The 20,222-nt window shown below is 34.7% G+C and overlaps 1 protein-coding gene across 4 annotated transcripts in view; it reads right to left on the bottom strand.

Moving 5' to 3' along the window:
- Window positions 1–2,810: 2,810 nt before the first annotated feature.
- VCAN (versican) overlaps window positions 2,811–20,222 on the bottom strand; it is a 111,207-nt gene continuing 93,795 nt past the window's right edge. For all 4 annotated transcript variants that reach the window (XM_001147684.8, XM_016953036.4, XM_517667.9 and 1 more), the window contains 3 exons: window positions 12,536–12,680; window positions 4,960–5,142; window positions 2,811–4,814 (listed from right to left, as the gene is read on the bottom strand). In XM_001147684.8, the coding sequence (XP_001147684.4) occupies window positions 4,687–4,814; window positions 4,960–5,142; window positions 12,536–12,680 (456 nt within the window). In that variant the 3' untranslated portion in view covers window positions 2,811–4,686. The remainder of the gene's footprint in view (window positions 4,815–4,959; window positions 5,143–12,535; window positions 12,681–20,222) is intronic.

Consider the following 20,222-nt stretch of genomic DNA (forward strand, 5'->3'; position numbering starts at 1 on the left):
TTAAGGAGGACTTGACATGTCAGCTGAGAGGTAATTTGAAAATAACTTTTGATAGATCACTGTGATTTTTGGCATATAACTCAGAAATTGCTTTAAAAATTGAGTAGCAGTGCACAATAAAACTATCATTTTCATCTACTTATGTAAACAGATTTTCTCGGTATTTACATCTATCAAACAAAATGAGAGTGAAATGTGCTAAGCCATGCCACATTCTAGTTTTAAGGAATATTTCCCTACGGAAATGTGAATTGGGAAAAACAGCCCTAATCATCTCATTAAGACATATTTCCAACAAAATTTTACAATTTGTATAATCTTTCAAATGTTACGATAGCTTTATATTGTTTTGATCAATTGCATATTAGTAAGCTACAAAAATAACTTGGTCCAGGAAAATTTTAGTTTATAGGATTATGTTCACAAGGAAAAAAAATTTAAACTTTAAAGTACAAATTTTGATGTACTTAAGTTTGATGGCTTAATCAATAGAAGACTTCTAAGCATATAACTATATAATTTTTGATAACATTCCATAAGAGGAACTTAAATTTTAAAATTAGTCCAATGAAAACAAAAATATAAAATTTTTGACTCTTAATAGAAGACTACTTTTAAAAGAATGATGTAAGAGGTCAAACCACTGATATTTAGATTCCACTGAATATATCCTGAAAGTGATGTTACATGCTTATTTTAGAATGGCAATATTTAAAATAGATCAAAAATTACATCCTCTATAGTTGTTTAACTTTATGATGAAAAAAAATTTTGTTGACAACTTAAAATGTGAGAGGTACATAGTTTTTAAAATTTTTAAATAAATACTATCAAAAATAATTTAAGACTTACTGCTTAAGGCAGTAAACTTTTAATCTTCAACAGGGATCATTTGATGGACTCAGACAGAACTCTGAATTAAATTCCAATTAAAACCCAGGCTTTGCTTATTCTGTAAACACCTCAACAAAACCATTCTTGTTCTATTTTGGCATTTGCTCTTTCTTGTCCAGCTGGGATCTAAACATACAGAAATGAGTAATAATGGGAAAAGATTATACAATCTTGAATGACTCACTCAAGGACCTTTATAACTGTTCTGTTTAGACTTGTTTCGGAAAAGAATCATTTGGATGAATTCTGATTTGTTTAGAGCAAATGCAAGTTGCAATACAGTAAAAAGAAAGATGCACCAATATCAGTGCTAACATATCACTGCCAACCTTTTTTTTTTTTCAGAAACAATTTCACTGCATTTCTAATATTAAGAAACATAAAAGGAAACACTTTACAAATGTTGTATTCATCACTGAGTCTTTAGCCACTTGATAATAACATCTTTTTCCCTTATCTAGAATATATTTTCTCTCATAGATCCTTTTCATGGGAAATAGTCATGCACAAGTCATGCAAAAGATTAACCCTGAACTTTTTTACAACTACTTTATTTTTTTCTGTTTATTTGCAAACTCTATGAGTTTATTGTACATGATATATGATTTCCGGGCAAATAGCTTGTGGCTAATTCAGTTCCTACTCTTGGTACTTTATTGAAAATTTACTTAAGATCAGCAAAGGTCTACTTACTATCACATTAAAATGATGCACCTCTCCCTAACAATCTCTCTTACCTCTTTAGTAATACAGCTACCCTGGAAGACCACCTCTTCTTAAATAGCCCCCAACGCAGGGGCACATTCTTCCCTCTGATATGCCACTTAACCTTTAAAAATGGACAAAGAACCACTTCTTGCTGACTTTGACTAGTGTAAGTCTTTTTTAATGTCTCACTCTGTCCCAGTATTCTGTTCATCCCACAGATTCTGTTATTTGTACCTAGATCCACCAATAATCTCAGAAGGCTATATATGCACAATTATTATAAATTCTTATATATTCCCTTAGATCATATTTAAATTCTATGTAAAAGATATGACAGAGTGCACACTAAAAGGACAAGCTCAGAAGGGAAAATAACCTCTTCTGTTCCACACTTATTCATGCCAAACTCCCTGTATATTTTTGACATTCCTAGAAAGAACCTTAAAATAATTTTTGGCTCACCTTTGACCTTTATATCTTTGATATAACTTTGGAGCATAAAATGTATTGGTTCTTCCAGATTATCAATAAAGATACTGAATAGAATGGGTTCTATGATAATTTCCATGGGATGCAGCCAGTATAAAAACTTTATGTGGGCAGAAACCTGTCTACCGCATCCACTGGTGAATCTTCAGAGCCTATTACGGTGCCTGGCACACATTAAATCCTTAAATAATGAATGAATGAAAACTGAAGGAACGGATGGATATCTGAATGGGTGATAACCTCTTAAATGCATAACAATCAGGGATATAATATTTTACATTTTTTTTGGAAATGCTGTGTGGGCTGTAGGGATTACCTGCTTCTGCTACACACTAACTGCATGACTTTGGACAAATAACGAGCCCTCTATGCCTGATCCCTCATCAGTCAGTAATGATGACCCCTGTTTCATAAGCTTGTTATGATATATTACATGTAAAATACTTGCCTTGGTTCATAGGAAGATTTCTGTGATGTGAGCTATCACTTTTCCCATTGCATAGTTTCCATATTTGAAATTAATACATAGTATTCAGATGAAAACATTATCAGAATTATTATCGCAACTTTTACGGGTATATATATAATCATTTCTTTGCTTGCCACAAAATCATTTCATCCAGGTTAGAAGCTTGCTCTCCATGATGGAACCAGAATGTAAAAATGTTGGTGCACATTAGGATTTAAAGTTGTAAATAACCAGACCAGTCACAGTGTAGTAAAAGAAGGATTTTAGGTTTCTTTGGTGAAACAAAAGCAGATATAAAAAGTTACAAAGATTTTAGATTTTCATTCACAAAAAAAGTCATTCACATTTTACACTATACACGTTATGATATACATACAGGAAAGTATTATGTGCATTGTAAAGAGAAAGGAAAAATAGAAACCTACTAGATCAACACAGTGTTGTTCTGTGCTCTAAAATACCTAAAGGTGGATTACATTTAATGCAACAACCAAGGGAACCTGCTTAAACATACTGTGTATTATTGTAGCTAGAGTCATTCCTTCTAAGCCAAAGGAGGTTTTATAAAAAAGAATCAATATTGGGCCAATCCCTTTGTGCCCTTTTTCTCTTTTTCTATGTGCATTTTATTTTTTGTCTACTCTTCTTCAAGTTGCTCTAAACTGAAATTAGGGAAAGAGTCTTACTTTCCATTACAGGTTTTTCTTTAAACATTAAATTAAGTGGATAAGGATTCAAAGTCATCTTCAGCAGTCACTTTATTCAAATAATGGGGAGAAAACAGAGTGGGAAGAGATGGGGAGAAATGTCAACACATACACTCCACCTAACAGGAAGAAATGCCCACACTATTTCTATATATTCGCTCATTTCTTAGAATGGGCAAACACCATTTGCTAAAAGCTATATACTTTTCCACTCTTTTCATAATAAACACTTGATGCATTCTATCCATCACATTATTTAATCAGGGACAAAGTACCTATATTATATGATTCCAAATTGTGTGAGGAAAGTAAAAGGCTAACACTGAAAAATAACTAGCATACTATGTTCATTTTCAGGTCTTAGGGAAAATAACATCCAATAAATTAAATCAGTATGGCTTACTTCATTTATTTATGTATGCTTCACAGCTGCAGCATTCATACATGAACATTCAAAACTTTATAAAAGATTAAAATGGTTATATATACAAAATTTCTTTTTTTTCTTTTTTTCTTTTTTTTTTTTTTTTTTTTTTGCATGTGTTTTAACAATCCCCCACCCTCCAGAGCCCTAGGTCTATATCCGTATGAAATGCGTTGATTGGTAACCTTATAAGTTAGTGTTATGAAAGCCATTAAAAAGTAGACCTGGTTGAGTTAATTATTAGCACTTTGACCCCTACAGAATGCTCCTGGTTACAGAAAAGTCCTCCATTCAGGCCTTTCTTGTAAGTGAAGAAAAAGGAATGCAGCAAAGAAGTGTTCCACATTGGAGTCCCTAGTTCCATCAGGATCCCATTCGCAGCCTTTAGCATCATGTAGAAGCAAACTGCACCTATGGCTGAGATAGGTGCAATGACCTATAAGATTTTGTGTTTTCTAGCTGTCCAGGAAAAGCCATCTTCAGTCTTGCTGACAGTCAAAGAGCAAGTGAAACCATTTCCAGCCTAAACTACATAAAAGCAGCCGAACCAATGATTAAAGACCTCTAAGGCTCCATAATCATCATTAAATATGCCCAAACTCATTGTGACTTTTTATTTTATATACAGGATTAAAATCATCATTAAATCATCTTATTTACATGGCCATCGGTGCTGAAATTGAGCATTTTAAATAGTACAGTAGGCTGGTATACATTAGGAAATGGACTGCACTGGAGGCAAATAGAAAACTAAAGAAATTAGATAGGCTGGAAATGCTTACTTTCTGCTCTCATTTTCTTTCATTTTGTCTGCTGTCTTTTTGAATGCCAATACTTTCATTTAAAATGTTTTGGGAGCACGGCAACCCAAAATGACTGAACGGTGGTCCAAAAATCCAAACCAACTGATAATTACTTCTCGAGGTGATAGGAAAGGCACAGGAAGTTAGGACTTTGGCTGAAATGATGAAAACACATGTTCGCCATTTTAGGGATCAGCGCCTCGACTCCTGCCACCTCCGGCTCCAACGATGATCATGTTTGGATGTATTTATTGAATTGTCCTTTGCTGATGAGGAATTTTTAAAGTATTTCATAGAATAAGTCCTTTGGTATGCAGATGCTACATGGAAGGAAAGAAAGAAAAAAAGAAAACACAACAATATTACTTGCTCCATACCCTAAACTGCCGATACCACAGCCGTAAAATGAAGGTGTCTAGTAGTTGCTATAGCACGGTAGTCCATTCTTTCTAAAGGACCACTTACGGTTCATGCAGGTAATTTTAGGTATAGCCCATCTTCCATTTCCTAAGCACCGGATAGTTGGAAGGTGACGTTGAATGAAACCATCTTTGCAGTGGTATCTAATCAGGGAGTTGATTTCATAACGAGGTTTCATCTTTCCAAAGGTCTTGGCATTTTCTACAACAGGGGGCTGGCCGCGAGCAACTAAAGGAAAGCAAATTGGGTTATTTCCAAATAATCTAAGTATTTCAACTAATATGAGTCTCTTATTTTTCTCTCTTTCTTTATGGTACCAAAGTAAGCAACTTCATCAAAGGCAATCTTTTAGAATTAAGAATATGAAATTTTTCAAAAAGAAAATGTAATGTTGAGGCTCTGGGCCTACTTTGAATCTCAGATTATGCCATCTTGAAATTTGTTTTATTAAAACAACCATAGGACTAAATGGTCATACATTCATCTACCCCTCTGGAAGGGCCACTATTCTGACAAAATTTCCAAATTAAAAAGCATACTGTCTTCATCACCGTCCCTAAATTTTTATTTGTTAATTACCTTCACTTGGGACGATAATGAATTTAACTATTACTATTACCTCCTTATAAAAATTTACAATCTACAGGCCGGGCATGGTGGCTTATGCCTGTAATCCCAGCACTTTGGGAGGCCAAGGGGGGTGGATCACGAGATCAAGCGATTAAGACCATCCTGGCCAACGTGGTGAAACCCCGTTTCTACTAAAAATACAAAAAATTAGCCAGGCATGGTGGCGGGCACCTGTAGTCCCAGCTACTTGGGAGGCTAAGGCAGGAGAATCACTTGAACCTGGGAGGCGGAGGTTGTAGTGAGCCGAGATTGCACCACTGCACTCCAGCCTCGCGACAGAGCGAGACTGTGTCTCCAAAACAAAACAAAACAAAACAAAACAAACAAACAAACAAAAAACCTTACAATCTACAATAACATCATAGTTTTGAAATATGGACAAAGTCTCCTAAATACAAATATCTTTTGGTTCCATTTACGTTTATTTGCTCTTTTTTGTCTTCTGTATTGAGACAAGAAAAAGAGACCATAATATTCATGCCTGAGTTTCATAAATACCTTAATGAATATAAATTTAAACTCCTGAGACAGGCAAATGAGGGTAAAGCTTGGAATTCTTAACCATCATTTTAAATTTACAATGAAAAATTTTGTAATTTTGAATTTTAAAAAAATTCAAAAGCTTGGAAAATTGATTTAATTGAATTTGTGTTAACATAGTTTTATTCAACATTAGCACACTTATTTTAAACGATACGCTTTAAAAAATCAACTTTGATTAAATTATTATATTTACCTATATATCTTTAATACAAATGTAACTTAAATATAATTTTCCCTAAGTGGAAATTTCTATTGTTTAAGAATTCTTACACCACAGGCCCACAAAAACATGCCACATTCTCTCATGAAATATTGCAAATATTCAGTGGGAAATTGATTACCAGAAACCTTGGTACCAAATATTTGAATGTCAACATCCTAATATTAAAAGTTTACAATTATTAAATTTATTACATATTCAGAGGACTGTTTACAACCATATCCTTTTGCAATGACAAATTTTGGTTTAATTTAAATGTTTGGTTCTTCTAATTTACTTCTACTTGACCTCAATCTGGATACCTGCACACTTTTTTTTTTTTAACTTTTAAGTTCAGGGGTAAATGTGCAGGCTTGTTATATAGCTAAACTCATGTCACAGGGGTTTGTTTTACAGATTATTTTGTCACCCAGGTACTAAGCCTAATACCCAACAGTTATTTTTCTAATCTTCTCCCTCCTCTCATCCTCCACCCTCAAGTAGGCCCCAGTGTCTGTTTTTCCCCTCTTTGTGTCCTTATGTTCTCATTGTTTAGCTCTCACTTATAAGTGAAAATATGCAGTATTTGGTTTTCTGTTCCTGTGTTAGTTTGCTAAGGATGATGACCTCCAGCTCCATCCATGTTCCTGCAAGGGACATGATCTCATTCCTTTTTATGGCTGCATCGTATTCCATGGTGCACACTTCTTTTATTGCAATATGGAAAGCCTATACTAGGGTCCAGATAATAGCAAGTATCAGATGGAATAAGACCAAAGTGATAGAGAAGGTTAAAAATGATCAATTCAATAATTCAATGTACTTGATTTGGTGCTATGCTAACAAATTTGAAGTCATTTTTATAATTTTGAGGAAATAATTGTATAGATTTCTTCTAAAACTAAATATGAAGACTTATTAAAAAGCTATAATAATTCAGTGAGTGTGGTATTGGCAAGGACAGGAAAATAGACCAGAAACAGATTTACACACGTATGCTTGATATTTGAAAGAGGCAACATGGCAGAGGAGAGGGAAAGTGTAGTCTTTTCATTTGAACACTTGTGTATTCATACAGAAATAATAAACTTGGTTCCGTACTTCAGAGAAGACATTAAAAATCAATTCTAGATGGTTGAAATATATAAATACAAGAGGCAAAACTATAAAACATTTAGAAACTATAGAACATCTTTATGACTTCAGGATAGTGTCAACCAAAATTAAGGCTGTTGAGGCAGAAATAATTTGATAAAGGCTTATTGGAAGCCAAATGCCAGGATCTACCTAGGAAGACACACCACAAATTTGGGCATATTCCAGAATCTGCTACAGGTTGGAAGGTTTTTATGGGGAAGTTCAGAAGGGAGGGCAACTCCTCAGACCCGAGTTGTGATTTTCATTGGAGGGTATAATACAGAGGTTATAATCATTGGCTACGGATTACAAAATACAAGCTAAAATGCTCTATGTGCAAAACAATCAGTAAAACTTCAGGATTCAGAAACAAATCAGTGTTTTTCCAGTGTCAGTAGGCTACATATTAATCAGTATGTCAACAGTTTAAGGAATTCATGATAAGATTTGAGGAACTCACGATAAAATTGTTTACTCAGGGACAGGATGTAAGCCATGAATCATAAGACCTCCCCCAGGCGGATTAATTTGGAAGCCTGCCAATGTGACCTGTAGGTTATCAGTAGGTAAAGATTTCTTAAAACACAAAAAAGATTAGATCATAAAGGAAAAAAAATAAATAAAATTAAGGATTCTGTTCATCAGAAAATATCATAAGGTAAGGGTGAAGTCAAGCAACAAACTGGGAGAAGATATTTGCAACATATAAAATTGTCAAGGGATTAGTAACCAGAATATAAAAAGAACTCCTACAAATTAGTATGTATAAGATTATAAGTAAACAATTTTCAAAAATAACCAAAAGATATGAACAGAAACTTTACAAAAGCAGAGCTTCAAGTGATTGATAAATATATGAAAATATATTCAGAGAGACGTATCAAAAAATGTGAATTAAGTCACAAGAGATTACATTTTATACCCACCAGATTGGCAAAAATTTCAAAGTCCAATAGTGCCAAATGTTGGAGAAGATGTAGAGCAACAGGATCTATCACAGATTGTTGGTGGGAGTGAAAATTGGTACCACCACTTTGGAAAAAAATTTGGCTTTTTAAAGTAGATTTTATGGTACATATATCCTATGACTCAGCAACTTCACTCCTGGAAATATATCCTACAGAAACTCACAAAAGTTGACCAAGAACAAGTTCAAGAATGCTCATAGAAACATTGTTTATAAAAGCAAAAACACTGAATGTGACTCAAGCATCCCTGACAGGAGAATTGATAAGTAAAATGTTGTATAGTTATACAAGAAATACAATACAGAAACAAAAACAAAGAACATGCCATTACATGCATCAACATGAATAAATCTCACAAACATAATGCTGAACAAAAAAAAGAGCAAAGCACAGAATATATACGGTATGATTCCACTTATTTAAAGTTCAAAAATGTACAACACTAAATAATTTATTGTTTAGTGAAACAAGTGTATATCATAATAGAAAAGGGAAAAGCAAGGGAATTAAGTCATTATCTCTGGTGGGAGTTGAGAAGTAAATAGATAGGATTGAGAGGAACCCACAGGATACTCCACAGATACATGGGTAGTATGCATTGAGGTGTTCTTTTAAAAAATATGCCTTTTGTATATATTATAATTCTTTACAAGTATTTAATAGTTAATTAAAAGGAGAACTGCTTTGGTCTGTAGGTTTAAAATATCTAAAAAGAGAAAAGGGTATCTTTTTTAAAAGCCTATAAACATTTAAAAACCTCCCCAGAGTTCTGATTAGTAAATAATTGACTGCACAAATATAAAAATCAGCGAGTAGGGGAGATAAAATGCAAAAATAGGGTTTTTTTCCTTCTTCTTCTTTAATGAGGTAGAACCAGTATTTTATAAAACTTGTTATCCATTGGGAAATGTAAACAATCATGGTGTTTTGGTGAATCACTTTTGGTATAGGGCAGCGGTTCTCAACGTGGGACAATTTGCCTCTTCTGGAGACATATGGCAATGTCTAGAGACATGTTTGCTTTTTACAATGCAGAAGGGATGTAAAGGTGCTACTGACATGTAGTATACAAAGGGCAGGGATTATGCTAAACATGCTTTAATGCACAGGACAGCCTCTCAAAATAAATAATTATCTGACCAAAAATGTCAATAGCTCTGCTGTTGAGAAACCCTGCTATAGGAGAAAATAAAATAGGAAATGTAAGAATGTTTAAATCATAAAATGAAAAGTATGAATCCAGGGACCACTGGAGACATAAGAGGGCAAACATGACATTTGGATAGAGACAAATAATTTAGTAAAGATTCCTACACTGGAAAAAGAAAAATAGAAAATACTTGATTTGCTAGTTTTACAAATCTCATCGCAGAGGTGCTGAAGTAAGGGACATGGTCAGGAAATCTCATGTAGAAAAGGTATTGAGAATACATTCTACCTTGGGTGAGAAAACAGCAGACTAACGTACTCATTGCTAACAGCTGACTTTCATATGAGACTCGGGCTTGATGTATGTTAGTGTTCTCTTTCTTCTAATAGAATTTCTCATTATTGGGGTTTAAATCTTTCCTAAAATATTTATAGAGTATGGTTTTTAGTTTTATTATTTTTGTATTCAAAGACAAATTAATCAAATAGGTTTATATTTTACATGTGTACTTTGTACTCTTATCTGAGATGGGTAAAAGTCTGGGTCTAGGGATTAAATATTCATGTGATAACACCATTATTAATTGCAAATAGGTTAAAATATTTTACGGAATTTCTATTTGTTTAGGGAAAAAGTCTGTACAGCGTGCTTTAGAAATTGGCCAATGATAAACACACCTTTTAAAAAATTCGCTTTTAAAATATTTCCTGTTTAATGTTAACTAAACAATTCTCATAAAATTTATATTACACATGTTCTTATTTTATTATATCTTGTAAATATTCAACTACAGATATAAGGATGGCATTTGTGATCCATAGTTTATAAGCATAAAATAAACTTCTAAGAGAATGGTTAAAAAACTCAAATGCCTACAGAGACCAGGCAGTTGGCAAAAACCGGTGACAATTATAATCCCAAAAGACATAATCTCAAAAGTCATAATCCCAAATTTTGAAATTCCTAAAGACCAAAATCCCTAGAGGTTAAAATCCCTAACATCTAAAGTCCCCAAAATCATAATTCTGAGATATTAAAATCCCAAATGTTGAAATCCTGAAAGCCAAATTCTAGGGAAGGGATTAGTGCATTTTTGGTTGTATGCAGGATAGTTATATCATGTCAGGAGAAATTATTATATTACCTTGTTATTGTCTTTATTTGGAAATTTAAATACGGTTTAACAACATGCATATGGGTGCCAAGTTGCAAGGGGTAGACCTGTAGACTTAATTTTAGGTGTCAACATGACTGGATTAAGGAATACCTAGAAACCTAATAGAGCATTATTTGGGGCATGTCTCAGAGTGTTTCTAGAGAAGATTAATGTGTCAGCGTGAGTGGATGAGGTGGGGAAGATCTGCCCTCATTGTTGATGGGCACCATCCATTCAGCCAGGGGCCCAGAGAGAACAGATACAGAAGGCAGGCTGGTCTTTCTCTGAGAGCTGGGACAGACTTCTGCCACCATGGACATCAGAACTCCAGGCTCACTAGCCTTTGGATTCCAGGACTTACACACCAGAGGCCCCCCAGATCTTGAGGCTTTCGGTCTCAGACTGAGAGTTACAGTGCTGGCTTCAGCTTCCTTGGTTCTCAATATAAAAATATTGAAACTTCCTCAATAAATGAAGAGATGTTCTTTTATACATCTCCATTTATGAAAGATAAAATTTCTCAAGATCTCAGCTCTTTGAGTGACTGAATATGCGGTGGTAACCCATCTCAGTTTTTCATCAGTCTTGTGAAAAGATTTATGTTGTTCATCATGGTATTTCAGATGACCACCGTTATAAAGCTGGTGCACACAATTACAACCAGAGTGATGTGCATTCATACATTTTGGTTTTTCCCCAACTGCCATTAGTATACCTGAGTGCTTATGCTTGAAAATATGTTTGTTTTTATTGTCTATTTATTTTATTGTCTAAAGTGGCTTATGAAGCACGCTGTCATGTTTTTATATGTTTCTCTAATAAATCATCATTTTAAAATGTAAATAAATGTCTTTAAAATTTGTTTTTTTCCAGAATTCTATTTTCAGGATTTTAATCCTTTGAGATTTCAACATTTAGGATTATGGCATTTGGGATTGTGTCTTTCAGGATTGGGACACAGACTCACATAAAACAAAGGAAGGACTCAATGAGGACTGCAATAAATGGAGATTGCAGCCCCAACCAAGGGAGGGCAGTGGTTCTCAGCTCTAGTACTTCAAACCACTGACAAATCGGAATATGGGCCACATGGTACCAGGTCTTCTTATTTCTTAAAAAAGCTGAAAATCTAGATTTAAAAAATATAGCCTAATTTTTAACTGTTGACAACTATTTTATTTTGTAATGTTCTCATCAAAATAAAAAAAGAAGTTGGTCAGGAGCGGTGGCTCAAGCCTGTAATCCCAGCACTTTGGGAGGCTGAGGCTGGCAGATTACAAGGTCAAGAGATTGAGACCATCCTGGCTAACACGGTGAAACCCCATCTCTACTAAAAATACAAAAATTAGCTGGGTGTGATGGTGCACACCTGTAGTGCCAGCTACTTGGGAGGCTGAGGCAGGAGAATTGCTTGAACCCAGAGGCGGAGGTTGCCGTGAGCCAAGATCACACCACTGTACTCCAGCCTGGTGACAAAGCGAGACTCCGTCTCAAAAAACAATAATAATAATAATAAATAAATAAATAAATAAATAAAAATAAAAAGGTCTATTGGCCTTTGGACTGGCAGTTGTTCTTCTTAAAGATATTACCAGGCAGCATTCCTACGTTAATGTCACATTGTTATCTTAAGGACCTGAAATCTAAGGTGAGAACATTGTTGAAAACAAACTTTTCAATTGTTTTGGAAGAGTGAAACATTCCAGAGCAACGAGAGATGACATACATGGACATATCCAGTTTGTGTCTCAAACAATGAATTTGAGACACAAATTCCTGAATTATCTTTATAATTGAAGTGAAGATTAAGTACACATTATTAACAGGGTGATCATTACCTGTTCCTTTCTTGCACGTATAGGTGAGATGGTAATTGCAGGGAACATCATTCCACTGGCCATTCTCATGCCAAATGATTACAACACAGTCTTCTCCAGCAGAAAAGAAGCTGTCTGGCTGGTTGGGTCGCCAATTCTCATATTGCTGTAAAAATGGAGGGAGAAGGTAACTACTTGCTAGTCAAAAAGTAACGTAAGAGCAACGACGGTATTATATCACAATCTAATTGGAATAGACTCAACAATTTCTGTTGTTTCATATAGCTGAAATTATTTTGGTGGTAAAGAAAAAGACTGTTAAACTGTGAGTAGAAAATATATGTGTCTCAAAGTCTTTATTGAACGAATGTCTACTATTTGGCAATGAGATATCATGGACAAATTTTGGCCTAGTTATTCTAGATTTCTAAATATATCATCAACCCTCAATTTAGGAATTTCATCATATTATTAATTCAATAAAATTAATGGAAGTAGAACTAGAGAAAAAATAATCTCACCACTCTAATCATTATTTTCTTCTACCTCTTATGTGCACATATAAATTTATATAATTGTGATGATACTTCAATCGAATTTTCAGCCTGTCTTGTCTTATCTGTACTACTATAAAGTAACTTTGTCTCATTTATTGTAATTGCTTTTCACCCAAATTCATCTATTTGGTTAAAAAAGTTGAGATAGTTGCAATATTTATCTTTTGTATTTATCTGACATACCTATGCTAATCATTTTATATACAACCTTTCAGAGCTAGTTTGTTTTAGATGGGATTCTTATTTGCACCATACAGTTGAATTGTGCTTTATGATTTAATATGAAATGTTTTCTTTTTAGTAGAAACATTTATGACATTTATGCATATTGATATAAAAAGATACACCTTCAAAAGTATATCTTACTACAGATTTTTTTTGTGTGTAACTGTATGTTGAGATCATTGAAAAGGACTTTATGGGTTTGACATTTCTCTGCTGGTTACCTTTATATATACATGTATATATATATCCTACTCTGAGCAATAATATACAATTGAAAATATCTTTTGCCTTCCATCATATGTGTCATTTATTTAGCATCTATAATAGATGAAGCCCTTTTCTAGGTACTTGAAATGCATTGTCTCTTACAACAATGCAGCATAATAGGGAATTATTTGGACCTTAGAGATGTTATGCACCCAGAACTCTCTGGTTTAGGTTCATTTCTTTGTTACTTAAAATATTGCCTTCCTGGCAACAATAATTATATAAAAAACATAGTCGCTGTGCCTATTCAAGAATAACAAACTTTGATAAGATGAAAATAATATTGGCCTATAAATAAGAGACCAGTTTCCTAGTCTTGAGTCCTCTTAACTAGAATGTGGTATGAGACAAGTTTGTTTGTTCAGCGCCTTTCTGGGTCAATTTGAGCATCACTTTCCCACCATGCTTTGGCTACTCTCATGCTTTATCATGTCTAGTATGACAACATTAGTGGTGACAAACTTCCAAAATATGCTAGAAATACAGATTTAGATTTATGTGACGATGGCTAATATGACTGTCTTTTCTGGGCCTACAGATCTGTTAGTCTTTCCTTGAATTAAGTTTAAAATAAGTTTATGGTTTGAGACAATGAGTTAAGTGAATTTATTTGGCAAAGAGAAAGAGAATAAAGTGTATATAAGATTTAAGGCAATTGTTTTCAATTCAGAGCATCAGTGAATGCAAAAATTAAAAAAAAAAAAGGGAAGGTCCAATTACTCTACTACCTACTTACTCCCAACAGTACTATCACTATTTTTAAGTCTTTTAAAATATATGTCTGATCCATTTTACTGTATTTACCAAAGTACTATACTTAGCTATCTGCAGTGTTTTCAATACCAAATGTTTCTTCTGTGTTTTATATCTCTAATACTTGGCACAATAAAAAACTTAAAAGGTATCCTCCTACCTATGAAGTTGGATTTGTATACCAATAAGCTCTAGTTTACAAACAAAAACAGTATAATTAATATACTAGAGGATGTCTGTAATTTTTCTTCTCAGAAAAAGTGGTTTTCAAAACTTTTAAATATGGTAAAAAAAAATTTAGATCTTTCATAAAATAATTTGTGAAAAGATCTAAAGTTTGAAAACCTACTTTTCTTTCAGTCTTTTAGCTTTACTTTAAAGTCCTCCTCAATCCTGCCAAAATTAAGATATGAGACAAGAGATCACTGCTATGTAAAAAAGACTGTTTGAAGAGTGATAAACTTGCAAAAAACCAAGAGACCCTTAAGGAAGTTGTTTTTTTGCCAAAATACAGCATGAAGGGTGGTTTTATTTCTCGGGGGAAAAACCTAATCCAGAAGTGAGGCAAATTTAAATCCAACTCGTAGCCTAAATGGCACCACTGTGTTACTCTCCAAATGGCCTGGAAAAGATGCTCAGGGGACCACACTCACTGAAGTACTCCTTGACTGGTAGGTCTCCCTGCAACCAGGAACTCACATTGGCTCTGCACTGGGTTTCTAATTATTTCCCTTTTTTTTTCTTTGCTCATTTCCCTTATCATCCCTCACCCTCCACTCGCCAAGCCTCCTTTTTACATTTTTGATACTCTCCTTTAATAGATAATCAACATTTCAGAGATATGTCATGTTCTGCCTGTTGCTGATACAGAACTAAGTTGTTTGTAATGAATGAGTTAAAGTAGGATAAAAATTAAAAACCAAAGAATAAGAATCCATTAAAACTAACAAAAATCTATATTTGGTACTCTCTATGGTCAAAGATTCCAGAGTTCACCAAATATTAAATTTGGATTTAGGAGCTCAATATTTTCTAGCTTACTTTCCAACTAGTCTCTTACAGGAAACCAGTAATGTCCTCAAAGGTGGAAAATTTTCCAACATCCTAATACTATGTGTACACTGTGCATTACTCTCTCATTTTTTGTCCCTACCTACACTGTCCCATCTCCCTTTCTTAATTTCTTTTTCTTCATAACATTTATCATATTCTACCATCCTACATAATTTACTCATTAATTGCATTTTTTTCTCCTAGTAGAATGTAAATTCATTGAGGACAGGGCTTTGGTTTCTTTTGCTCATTACTGTATCCTCAGTGCCAGAAACTATGTTTGGCACATACTTATGTTGTTTAATAAATAGTTTTTGATATTTAGAGACAATGAACCACAGAGGGTGTTTCATTCTTCCCAACCCACACCAATCCCTAATCAAAGATCCTGCTTGCTGCTAGCAAATAGGAGAGACAGACAATTACAGACATAGCCAGTGGAAGTAAATAACCTTTCTGGAAAACAGGTGGCAATGCATATCAGGAGCCTCAAAAAGTTCTTGCTTTTGGACCCCAAAATTCCACTTCTAAAATTCTATACTAAAAAATAATCAGAGATGTGAATGACATTTTATATGAAATACTATGTTTATTAGCAGTAAAGGGAAAACAGTTTATAGAGTAAACATATGTTCAATAAATTATGATATAGCCAGACAAATAGAATATTATATCACCATTTAAAATTTTCTTTGAAGAATAAATAAAGAAATGGGGGATAGTAAAAGAAGTGTTAAATTATTACATTATAATGATCCAAATTTTACTCATACTCTCAGATACAGCTGTGTGTGTGGATGTATGTGTGTGTGTTTGTGTTTGCGTGTGTGTGTGTGTATATATAAAAGACCAAAAGCAAATGCAATAAAATCTTCCAGAGTTTATGTCTGAGTGATATGAGACTGAGATAATATTTTATTCTATATATTCTTACGTATGATATTTTCCAAGTTCTCTAGAGTGAGCATTATTTTTCTAATTGCTAAAAATGAACTTTATAAAATGATATGTGCATTTCTCACAAAAAATACAAATTTCTTAACTAACCCTTTTTAAATCTAATCTTAACAAATATCACCTCAAGTTACTAAAGTCACTTGACTGCCCTATATTTTGCAGCTGACACTTCCTCCTGATCTGAACAATAACCATCTCATTTTCACACTGAAATGAGATTCGGACTCCATGCCACTAAAGTGATTCTCAGGGCTCAAACTGCCCAGATTCAGGCCTCTGTTAAAAGATTTAATTGTTTTGGGTGAGAATTACATTTGGCTTGCAGCAATGACTTAAAATGAGTGTTCCTGTTGTTGCTTGGCAGAGCTGTAGTTTAATGGTGCAGTACCAAATTTTAGCTCTGTGGTTTTTACAAGAATGTCTGATACCCACAGGCATGTCACACTATTACCTCATATCTGATCATTCCATTGTGCAGATTTATCTTGGCTAGGATGCTTTGATTTTGCTTCATGTTATTGCCAAACTGACTTAGCAAAGAAAACTCCAGTTTTCTTAACAACTTCCTTTGTGTCCTTCTGAATTCTTTACAGCCTTATTTAACATTACTTGTAGGGAGAAAGTATTAAAAAAAATTAACTTTAGCTTCAATAACGTACTTTTCTTTTCACTAAAGTTAAATGTTAAGAAGAAATCCCTTCTCAGGGAATCAATTCTAAGTTATAAGAAGGTAATAGATCTTCTTGCACAATGGTATCTCATATATACAGGAATACAGATTCTTGGAATTAGCAGGGAAAAACTCAGTACCTCCCATTTGGATTTCTTTATTTTTCACTTTGAATTATGAGCAAACATCCTGAGCGATCTATCTTGGATCAACCCTCTTCTAGAGCTGAATGTGCAAACTAAGAATTATTCCCAGAAGTCAGCATGGGTTGGGGAAATTCATTTTAACCCCTTAGGGAAAAATAAATGCTGGTCATTCCCCTGCATGTTTGTCTGTGCCTCAGGGACTCAAGTTCATGCAACATACCTCAAACGCTTGTTGCCTCCCCAGGGACAAGAATTAGATCACTACTACACCTGAAAGAGAACCCTAAAATTACTTTGCATTTTCACTCTCTTCTGATGGCAGAGGAAATTGTGACATAAAAATCAAAGAGTTGCCAGGTGCAGTGTCTCATGCCTGTTATCCCAGCACTTTGGGAGGCTGAGGCGGGTGGATCACGAGGTCAGGAGTTCGAGACCAGCCTGGCCAACATAGTGAAACCCCCGTGTCTACTAAAAATACAAAAAATTAGCCGGACGTAGTGGCAGCCACCTGTAATCCCAGCTACTCGGGAGGCTGAGGCAGGAAAATCACTTGAACCTGGGAGGTGGAGGTTGCAGTGAGCCAAGATCGCACCATTGCACTCCAGCCTAGGGGGTCAGGTGAGACTCCATCTCAAAACAAACAAACAAACAAAAACGCAAATAGTTGATGTAGAGGAAAGCCAACTCAGATGTAAATTTTTCTTGCATTTTATTAAGAGATAATTATTTTATATCTAGTATATAACTGCTTAATGCTGGATAATATATGATAAAATTGCTTTATTTTTAGAGTCCAATTAAATAACTAGTTCTCCAGGTCTGTAATAACATGCCAAAAAGGGCAACCATTTCGATTAAGCTGGAATCAGTCACTTTTCAGTTATTGTTTTTCTTTCTTTTTCCCCTAATTGAATTCAAGCAAATCAGCTGCCAAAATAATAAAATGATTCAAAAAACCCTGGACAAAATCTAACAGCTAATAAGTATGATTCTCTCCACAAACTAGAGAACTCATTGTGAACCATTCCTAACAGGGTGAAAACTCAGAGCAGACTGAAGCTATTCATTGAAGTCTATCGAACTCTAAATGTTTCGATTATTTTGTTCCAAATAATCTGTACTTGTCAAAAATTTATTTCTGTCTCACAATAACACAAAAGAGAAGACTCATCCTGCAGGTCTTCTGCAGTACACATGACTTCTATGCATGCCAGCATCCTTAACCCTCAGAGAGTGACCTCAATTCCATGTAGCTCAGTGATTTGACTATTTTTCTCATTCAGAATGGTTGGAGAGCTATTTCTCTCCTTCCCAGTTCTTTGCAAGTCTCCAACTTAATTCAGTCAATATACCAGGAAAAAAAAGATGATGGTGGGTGGGGAGAGGTCTCTGCTTTTGAAAGTTACCAACAATCTACCAAATTCAGATGGGGTTTACATCTGTTCAAGGTGAATTTCTGATTACATAGTGTCTAGGAAGTCCCAACTGTCATTCAGAGATATCTTTTATCATTTAAAACACACACCAGGTGGCCATGATCGATGGCCTAAAATCTAAGCAGATAACTAGCATCACAAGCATGAACAAAACAAACTGATGATAAAAATGTAATGTACACTAATAGCCCTTTTCCTTATGCAGTGATGGATAACTGCCTTTTTGCAAAGGTTAAAAAAGCAGTTTTTCAGGGCCAGGTGTGGTGGCTCACAACTACAATCCCAGCATTTTGGGAGGCTGAGGCAGTTGGATCACCTGAGGTCGGGAGTTCAAGACCAGCCTGGCCAACATGGTGATGAAACCCTGTCTCTACTAAAAATAAAAAAAATGGCCAGGCATGGTGGCAGGCACCTGTAATTCCTTGGAAGGCTGAGGCAGGAGAATCACTTGAACCTGGGAGGCGGAGGTTGCAGTGAGCAAAGATCACGCCATTGCACTCCAGCCTGGGCAACAAGAGTGAGACACCGTCTCAAAAAAAAAAAAAAAAAAAAAAGCAGTTTTTCAGAAATAGATAAGACTTAGAAATAAACCAGGAGTTTTTTTTTTTTCCTTGTGTTAAAAAATGAGTTTTCTTGGGTTCATCTTTAGTACTACTTTCAGTTGAAGAAAGGAAACCAGACCATCCAGTATCAGTTACTGCTGTCACAGTCAAGTCCCAGCTGGTCCTTGCACATCACATACAGAAGCAAATTCATCTATGAGCAAAAGACTAAGAAGTTTTAAGAGCAATCATTCTTATCAAAACCTAATCAATAACTAGGGTTTCTTTATAATACTCAACCCATTTCAAGTCATTTTCACTGAGATTCTTTCACTTGGTCAAATAACTACAAAGAATAATCAATGAGCACTGGTTCTCTAGAAGAGTCAGACACTGTTTAGAATCTTTCTATTTCTTTTCCTCTCTACTGGCTTCTAAATCATACAATATAAATAAAAAGAGACAGAATTTTCATAGACACTAGACAAAATTCAAGTTCATATTTTTGTGAGTCATAAATTTGAGACTCTGTCTCTCTCTCACACATGTGCACACACACACACACCCTTACACATACAATACTTCTTGGCATTAAAGAAGTGCCTAAGACCTAAGACTTGGTAATGCTTCCATTCATACACATCTGTGTAGCAGATAATTTCCTGCCATAAATACAGTAGAGAACAAACAAAATGGTCAGCAGAGTAGACAGCAACCTACTTCTTGCGATGGGAAAACTGAGCTGTCCAATACACAGACTTGAGAGCTCACTGAGAGTTTTTACACACTAGCCAGTCATTGGGTACAGTTCAAATTTGTGCCTGAGCAAAAAGTACAAATGTTTTCATACTGCAGATCTTCAGGATCTCATGTATAACTGGGGCGGCAAATCTTGAATCTGTAACTGCCAAGGGCCTACTTTCCAACTCTCTCTCTATCTATCCATATATTATCTATAATTTTTCAGCTTAGGTGCCGTCACCTTTTGTTTTTTAAAATTCGCCATAGTTTAGATTACCTTAAATGGCCAATTAAAGATGATGTTTTATAGATTTTATGGATTTTGCCAAGCACATCCCTTTGAGAAAAACCATTCTTGACA

Source organism: Pan troglodytes, chromosome 4, assembly GCF_028858775.2.
Source record: "Pan troglodytes isolate AG18354 chromosome 4, NHGRI_mPanTro3-v2.0_pri, whole genome shotgun sequence".
NCBI lineage: Eukaryota > Metazoa > Chordata > Mammalia > Primates > Hominidae > Pan > Pan troglodytes.